The sequence below is a fragment of the Rhea americana genome, unplaced genomic scaffold (assembly GCF_003343005.1).
Source record: "Rhea americana isolate MKP2758 unplaced genomic scaffold, rheAme1 scaffold_432, whole genome shotgun sequence".
NCBI lineage: Eukaryota > Metazoa > Chordata > Aves > Rheiformes > Rheidae > Rhea > Rhea americana.
In genome coordinates this window covers 23,441-31,487 of record NW_028186571.1, presented here as the reverse complement: position 1 = coordinate 31,487, position 8,047 = coordinate 23,441, and the positions used below count along the sequence as shown (strand labels likewise).

The 8,047-nt window shown below is 61.5% G+C and overlaps 3 protein-coding genes across 3 annotated transcripts in view; 1 reads left to right on the top strand and 2 right to left on the bottom strand.

The window, feature by feature from the left end:
- Nucleotides 1–3,779: 3,779 nt before the first annotated feature.
- The window catches only part of RACGAP1 (Rac GTPase activating protein 1), a 26,861-nt gene continuing 22,593 nt past the window's right edge, over nt 3,780–8,047 (top strand). Inside the window, exon 1 of the mRNA XM_085315620.1 lies at nt 3,780–3,800. The gene's annotated coding sequence lies outside the window, so the exon portion shown is untranslated. The remainder of the gene's footprint in view (nt 3,801–8,047) is intronic.
- LOC146589790 (uncharacterized) lies at nt 4,549–5,663 on the bottom strand. Its single transcript, XM_085315627.1, is given in 2 exon segments — nt 4,549–5,615; nt 5,618–5,663. Coding segments are annotated over 2 exon segments (939 nt in total). The 3' UTR covers nt 4,549–4,722.
- Nucleotides 5,675–8,047, bottom strand: part of ASIC1 (acid sensing ion channel subunit 1) — a 3,377-nt gene continuing 1,004 nt past the window's right edge. The window contains exons 2-10 of the mRNA XM_085315628.1: nt 7,666–7,821; nt 7,243–7,370; nt 7,012–7,162; nt 6,878–6,934; nt 6,469–6,622; nt 6,299–6,390; nt 6,113–6,192; nt 5,925–6,029; nt 5,675–5,779 (exon numbers count right to left, since the gene is read on the bottom strand). Coding sequence (XP_085171754.1) covers nt 5,675–5,779; nt 5,925–6,029; nt 6,113–6,192; nt 6,299–6,390; nt 6,469–6,622; nt 6,878–6,934; nt 7,012–7,162; nt 7,243–7,370; nt 7,666–7,821 — 1,028 coding nt within the window. The remainder of the gene's footprint in view (nt 5,780–5,924; nt 6,030–6,112; nt 6,193–6,298; nt 6,391–6,468; nt 6,623–6,877; nt 6,935–7,011; nt 7,163–7,242; nt 7,371–7,665; nt 7,822–8,047) is intronic.

Below are 8,047 nucleotides of genomic sequence, written 5' to 3'. Positions count from 1 at the left end.
GGGGGGGTGCAGGGTCTGGGGGAGAGGCCGTGGAGGGCTGTGGGGGGTGCAGGGTCCATGAGGTCCCTGGAGGGCAGTAGGGGGGTGCAGGGGGCTGTGGGGTGGTGCAGGGTCTGGGGGCTGTAGAAGGGTGCAGGGGCCTTGTGGAGGCTGAGAGTCCATGGGAGGGGGCTGTGGATTTCAGGGTCGGGGGGAGTTGGGACAGGGTCCATGGGGAGCAGTGTCCTTGAGGCTCTAGAGAGTCCTTTATTTTCTTGATTCTCGTTATGTCCCTCCGGCTCAGTTTGCTGCACAACGTTTTCCTTTGACACCATCTTGYCCTGGTTCAATGGGGCGTCCGGGATGGGAGAGGCGGCGGCGTGTGCCARGGGCTCTGGTGTCCGTGGAAAACCACCTGCAGGCCAGTTCCCAGCTCCTGGCTGGCAGCCCCTGAGCTCCGCTCGGTGCGCCCAGGGCCTCAGAACCAGGGGACCTCGGAGCCGGTAACCGGCTGGCTGTTACGGTATCTGCCTGTTGCAGGAGACGCTGGCCCTGAGGCCGTGCTCCGAGGAAGGCCGCCTTGCCAGCGCCTCGGAAAGGAGGGCTCCGACGTGGCAGTAACACCTCTCACTGGAGCTGCCTTCCTTAATGTCTTAAGAAGTAAGCATGCTGAGGCATAAATAGATACGCTTTTATATCGTGTAAATATGCCTGTCAGTGTGCTGTAGCTAAAAGACTTTGCCGGAATGGTGATGGGAGCCCATGGAGGAACAAAGTAATCTAAATAGCTCCTCGTAAGGTCGTACCGAGTTAGTCTTTGCCTGTGGGTATGCATGAGTTAGCTTAGGGACTTGGAGGATATTCAGAATAGGATTTCTGAAAGTGATTTTCAAAGGCTGGAGGCAGAAACCTTCTCCCAGTACGAAGGGTTTGAACCTCGGTGGTGACGGGACAAAGAGGGGGATTTGTGGGCACAGACCACCAGGTTTCACTGCGGGCTCTGCCAGCGATCGGGTGGTTGGGGCCCTCCGTGTTCAGGGGACGGTTTGTTCAGGTTTAGTCTGATCGCCCAGGTAAAGGGCTCTGGTCTCCCTCAGCAGTAGCTTGGGCTGCTACAGACAAGATGATGTTAGATTTAAAGGCCACTTCCTGCAAGTATTAGCATTAAGTTCCCTGTTCCCTAGAGCACTTGCCCTTGTGGTTGCTCAGAGAGAAAAGGGACACAAATGCAGCCAACATTAATTTGTGTGTGTGTTGGGGGGGACAAGTGAACAGTCACATCAMAAGCATTAATCAAGCAATTACTGATGATCACGGATCATTTAGGAGGGTGTCCTGTACAGTGCATGGCATTGTTGACCGAGTAAAGAAGCAGGGATGTGTTGGTACCTTCTCTGCCAGATACGGTATTTCCTACGCTCGGTGAAAAGCACAAGGCTTTGAGCACAGCCATTAACTGTTGTCTCAGCATCCATGTGTCCGTGCAGTTAATTTAATGCCACCTCCRACGGGCTTGGTGCCCAGCTGCCTTATGAAATATTCATGGAGAGGAAAAGCAGTGGAACTTATCTGCTTCGTATTGCTTGGATGCAACTTTAACTGAGACTTAAAGCCTTTGGGGCAGGCTCGAACTGCCAGGCTCTCCTGGGAGAGAGAGAGTGAGGAGTTGGGAAAGCAGCAGGAAGCAAAGGCTAACCTGGGGGGTGGAGAGAGGGAAATGAGAGTCAGATAGCTGCTCAGCACGGCGCAAGGAGCAGGGGAGCTGCAGGGTCTTTAGAGCCCCCGTGTTGCTCGAGCTGAGGTGGGAGCAACCCCAGCTCTCTGTCCCCTGTTATTAGCTGTGTCCCCTAAGAAACACGGGGAGAAATAACCCAGTTTCCATGGCTGAGCGTTTCCTTATGCTTCACCTTCCTTTCCTGTGCCCTGAGGATTTGGTTGGTTCGCTCTTCCCTGTGGAGATGATTTGTGTGGCTCTAGCCCGTGCACCTTTGTTTTACTGAGCCTTCTGGCACAAGGCAGCTACTCTGAAACCTTCCTCCCCAACCCGTATGGCTCTGGCTCCAGGCAGCCGAGCAGCATCCAGGACTGTGTAATTTTATCTCGGCTCCTGCTTCTGCTGGCAGCTTTAGCACTGAGCAAGTGGTAACTGGGAATTACTGCCAGGGAGGAGAGGAGGTGATGCTATCTCTGCCGTGRTTTTATGCATCCTGCGTGATTAATCCTTGCTCTGTAGGGTTTCAGCAGCCACACGATCTGCGAGGTAAACACAGCAGCATGCAAGCAGGTGCTTTCCAGCAGCTCAAGCCTAGGTGTGTCACATCTTGTTCTCCTGTAGATGGTCAGAGATGCTTCCTGYGGCAGGTAATTAACTCTGTCTTGCGTGCAGCGTGAATCTCGTGCTGTTGAGTGACAGGCATGGATGAGCACACACGCTGCCTGCGCTACACACCTTGCAGGCGGCCTGCCTCGCGTGGGGCACCCATCCGTGCGCCACGGCACGCCGAACGCCCCAAGGCTCCCCGGCCCGCGCGCACCACCCCGGCGTGCTCTGCAGGTGCACTGCTTGCGTGCACGGTGGAGCCTTGAATCGGGAAGTGTGCAGCCTGTGCGCTTTGTAACGTGGGCAGCCCCGTTCGTGCGCCGTCTGGCTGCCYGCAGTGCCCCCGTCCCACACCTACRCCTGGCTCTCGGGGCGRGAATTGCCTCGGCCGTGCCGCCTTTGGGTCCGGGCTGCGCCTCGCAGCACAGACACCGTTTCCAGCACCGCGGCAGAAACGCTCCGACAGCCGTGCTGAAGCTGGGGATGTTCCTGCGCAACGTGAGGCTGTGACAGATGGAGGGGGTGACCTGTTCCCAGCGCAGCCCGGCGGGGTTAATGGGGAGCTCTGGAAGAGATTACAGCCCTCAGCGCCAGGGCTGCTGCCTGCCCCCTGCACCAGGAGCCGCTGTGAGTGCCATTGCGGAGGGAGCACACGCAGTCAGCTGCTCTGGCTACTCACAGTGGCTGGTGGCAATTAATTTAGGTTCATTAACTCCCTTCTGGGACTAGCTATATTATCTTGTTCCTATCCAAAGTCCGCCCTGTAGCCTGTGCAGCACCAGCTCTGGCAGAAAAGGACCAGAATAGCAAACTAACAAGTCAGTTCTAGTTTAAATGCAAAACACCCATCTGCCATTTCCAGGAGCAACAGGGACATGACCAGCGCCAAGTGACCAGGGGGAGTTTGGCATTTCAGTATTCTCTGCCCACTTGCTGTTATTCAGTCTCTGTGGGGTCCTGAGGGCTTTTTCTCTTGCTCAGTGTTGGATCTGGCACCTTACTTCTGGTCTCTGCAACTGGAAATCTTTAGGACAGAAACTGTGTTTACATATGGCTTGTGCTACAACTGTTACTAACTCAGTTAAATTAAAAACAGGTGAGATCCAAGCCAATGACTCATTTCTGCTGAAGCTCAGGTGTCTGTCCCAAACCGCAGAAGTGTTAGAGTTGTCAAGGATTAGCAGCTGTGCATATGTGAATTCTCACCCCCCCGCCCTTGGGAGCAAAAATCAGTTCCCATCCTCCAGTTCTGGCAYGTCCTCACGTGGCAGAGCAGGACCAGGCAGCGATGCTGGAGCTTGCTTAGGTACCAAGAGCAATTGCTGGCTTAGTGCGGCAAAGTGTGCGCTGGAAGACTTCATGCAAGCGCAGACTAAAGCTTTATCCTTTCCCCCAGCCCTTCCTCCTGGCCTCGGCTCCAGCAGTTCAGCGAGACCTTCAGGAGCATCCTGGGATGGTGCCGTCCCCACCTGCCTCCTCAGGGAACATTTCCTGCAGCTCGGTGAGAGAGAAAGGCTCGGTGTTCATGAGTTATATCATTCTTTATATCATCGTTAAGAGTAGCAGGTATTGATGTACAATGCATCTGTCATCTTATTGTGCTTCCTATGAAAATGTGTGTACATAGTACAGATACCAGAGAGAGTTCAACACTTTATACACTTGAAGGCATTCAGAGATCAGTAACCGAAAAAAAAAAGCACAAGAACAAGGCCTAAATGCTACTAGATGGATATCTACACTGATATGATGCATATAGATATATATATATATATGTACACATATATATATAGTCATATATATTATATATAAGAAATATAAAATGAGAATGATATAATAGAAACAAACAAAAAGTCTATGCTTCAACGGGTGATCCTCAAGGTCAAATCCCAGCCCCATCTTTAAAAGCTTTAACAGGAGAAAGAAAGAAAATAAATAAATAAAATGCAATGAAACATTGGAGAAAAATCCATAAGAAAATTTATGGACGTGGCCGACCCGTCGTCTTTGGGCGATTGCTGGATACAAAGGACTGCCCCCTGGTTCCTAATTTTGGTCAGGAAGCAAATAATAATAGTGACAATAATAGAAACAAAACCGAGGTTTTGAAATCACAATTGCTAAAAAGACTTATTGCAAAAAGCTCTTAAAGATAAGTAGCACTTCAGCCCAGGGAGGGCTCTTGCTTGATGTGTGGGGCCTGGGGGCTGGCCGGGGCCAGGGGAGGCTGATATCCCTTCCCCCCCCCCACCGCCGTGGGCCCGGGGAGCGGAGACCCGCGCCTTGGCTGCCGGGGCAGGTCTGCACGGCTCGGGGAGAGGGCAGCGAGGGGACGAGCAGCGGCCGGCCCAGGGCAGCGGGCCTGCGGCACCCCGAGGGCGCCGGGGGCTCGCGGTGCCCGGGGGCAGCGCAGCTGGGGGGTGTTAGTGGGGCGGCAGCCTGCGCTCCTTAGACCGGAGCACCCCGTGCCGGGGGGCATCGCTCAGCCCGTGAACCCTTCCCGTGCTGGGGCTCCTTTGCTCCCCGGTGCCGAGGCCGGGTGAGGATGTGCGGGGACCCCCGTGGCGCCGGCTGCCACGGCCGAACGCGGGGCTGGGAGCTGTCCTTGCGCCTTTCTCCCTCGGGACGGCTGGTCTGGGGRCCGCGCGGTCCCTGGGGCCGGGAGGGGGCCGAGGGCCGGGGCCTCCCTGGTGCCTGTAGCTGCTCGACAGGCTCCCGCCGCGCTGGGGCAGACGGCAGGGTCCTTCCCAGCGCCGAGGAAGCCCTGCCCCGGCGGAAGGGGCTGCCGGGCACCGCGGGCGCAGGGGCAGGGTGCCGAGGAAGAGGTTCCGGAGGGGCTGCGGGCCGGCGCAGGGACGCGGTCCCGGGGCCGAGCGCGGGTCTCCGGGGGCTGCTGGCCCCACCGTGCCCGCCGGTGCAGGGAGGGGGGGGTCTCCTCCTTTGCACCCCGCAAGCGCCGGGCCAAGGCGTGGAAGCGAGATGGAGATGGAGACAACGGACAGACGGACGGGGCTGCGGACGGAGGCTCTGTGGCCGGATGGCGGCTGCTTCTTGGCTTCTGGGTTTCTAGTTAAAAAGGCCGAGGGGCAGGAGACGGGGCAGGTCCATGCCCCAGCCCGCTGYGCGTGTCGCTCCCGGCGCCGCCGGGGTGGCCGGGCTGGAGCGTCCTCGAGTCTCTGCCCGAGCGGGGCCGGAGCGGAGCGGCGGGGGCCGCGCGCCGGGCTCGAGGCCGAGCCGACCCGCCCGCCCGCCCCGAAACGCGAGGCCGTGGCTCGTGCGCGCGTCCCGCCGTGGCGAGGAGCGGGGTTCCCCTCGGGGGGGACGGGCGGCTCTCCGCAGGGCTTTGGTAGCTCAGGTTGTACATCCAGACGTCGGTTAGCAGGTGAAGTCCTCGAAGGTGCCCCGGGCCGGGTGGTGAGGTAGGATGTTGGCCGCGTACGTCATCCCCGCCGGGTGGCCCCGGATGCTCTCGCAGGGATTCTGCGGGGCGGAGAGGAGGAAGGAGGGACGCCGCTGTCACCCGGCGGTTTCACCGGTGCCGAGAGCGGCCCGGGCTCCCTCTGCCCCTTGCCTAAATATCCCCCCCAAAACCGCGGCCCTGCCGCGGCTCCCGGCCGGCGCTTACGTGGCGTTTCACGTCGTCCATGCTCAGCGCGACGCCCTTGTCCGTGTTGCTCCTCTTGTGGTTCTTGCGGCACTTTCCCCGGCGGCAGAGCCGGTGCTTGATGACCTGCGGGAGCCCCGTCTCAGCGCCGGCGGCCGCGGGGCTCGGGGCCGGCCGGCGCCGCGTCCCGGCTGCGCCCGGCCGCTCACCTCGTAGGCGTAGTCGAACAGCTCCAGTATCGTGAGGATGCTGGCGCCGATGAACAGCCCCATCTGCCCTCCGATGTCACCTGGGGAGGGGAGGGGAGCAGTCGGCGGCGGGGGCGCGAGGCCGGCGGCGGGGGGAGCGGGGAAGGGGCACGACTCGGGGCGGCTGCGGCCGCCGCCAGCGCTCACCCAGCAGGCCGGCCACCTCGTAGGCCTTCTTCTGCTCGATCGTCTCGTAGTTCAGGGCCTCGAAGAAGATATCCAGCACCAGGATGTTCTCCCTGCGCGAGAGGGAGGCGGCGTCAGGCCGCCGYGGGGAGGGGGCACGCGGCGGCCCCCCGGGCCCCGCGGCGCCTTACCCGATGTACTGCTCCGACTTGTTGTACTTCTTGGCCAGGTACTTGGCGGAGGCCTTGCTCGGGATTTTCACCATGGAGAGCTCTTTGCCGTAGCGGGTGACGTTGCAGGGCATCTCGCAGATGCAGTACTCGTTGTCCTTCTCCACCAGGAAATCTGGCCGCGGGCGGGCGGAGGTGACGGAGCCGCCGCAAAGCCCAGCGCCGCCCCCCCCCCCCCGCCTTTCCCCTTTCCTTCTTTTCCCCTCCCGGGGGCTCGTTCCCGGGTCCGTCCGGGGGCTCGTTCCCGGGTCTGTCCGTGGGCTCCCGCGACCCGACGGCGCGGCGAAGGAGACCGAACCGCCGCCGGAGGAGGACGCGAGTACGAGCGCGGGAGGCGTGGGGGCGGCGGGGAGCCGCGGGGCAGCCTCACCTAGGGCCGGGTCCGCGCACTCCTTGTACTGCTCCGGGGTGCAGTACGGGGCGTCGCCTGGAGGAGAGAGACGGCGGGTTGGGGCGGGGGGCGGCGGGCTGGGGCGGGGGGCCGCGGCGGCCGGGCCGCCTCACCTGGCATGTGCACCATGCGGCAGTTGCAGTTCTCCACCAGGTAGCGGGTCTCGCAGTCGATGCGGCAGGCCGTGATGCTGTAGGTGTCGTAAAACTCGGAGTCGCCCGCCGCCGCCTTGCAGTCGCCCCAGGGGGGCGGCAGGTAGATGAGCTGCGACGGGGCAGAGGGAGGCGTGAGGACGGGARCCCCCCCGGCCCGGCCCCGCGCGGCGGGAGCGTCCCGGCTCCTACCCGCTGCTCCTGGCAGGACACGAAGGTCTGGAAGCCGGGCGCCACGCCGAAGCCCAGCTGGTCGATCAGCGGCGGCTCGTCCTGGCTGTGGATCTGCACCTTGATCCCGGCCTCAAACGAGGTCTCGTCTGCGGCGGAGGGAAAGCGGGTGAGAGCCGCCGCGCCGCCGCGGGAACCGAGCTTCCCGCGCCCCGCTGGGCTGACGCGTTCAGTCCCCCGTCCATCCGTCCGTCCGTTTGCTGCGCGGTGTCCCCGACCCTCCTGCCCCCGGCCMCGGGGAGAGCAGCGGCGAAGCGCTCGGCTCCGTTTACGCACGGGCGCTGGGGAGCTGCTGCCGCGGCGAAGGACGGGGACGGGGAGGAAAAAGGGAAGAAAAGGACCCGAAGCGAGGAAGGGAGGAGGAGGGAGCCGGCGCCCGCTCACCCGTCTCGCCCCACACGGGCAGGTACTCGTCCTGCTGGATGTCGAGCATGATCTCCAGCCCGTTGCCGGTGCCGCCCTTCATGGTGATGAGCCGCGGCTTGCCGTCCTGGCCCGAGTTGAAGGTGTAGCACTTGCCGTAGCGCGTGAAGACCTGCGGGAGGGGACGCGGGGCTGAGGCCGGGCTCGGCACCGTGCCCGGGGCCGGGAGGCTGTCCCAAATGCAAAATGCCGGAGGTGCGAAGCGCGGCCCTTTCCCCCCGGAAAGGCGGCCGGCCCGCGGGAGGTGCGATCCGAGCCGGGCAGCTCCCTGCAGCCATCGCCGAGCCTGGCGCGACTCCCAGGTGCCGGGGTGAAATATCAGCCTGTCCCTGTGCGAGCCGGC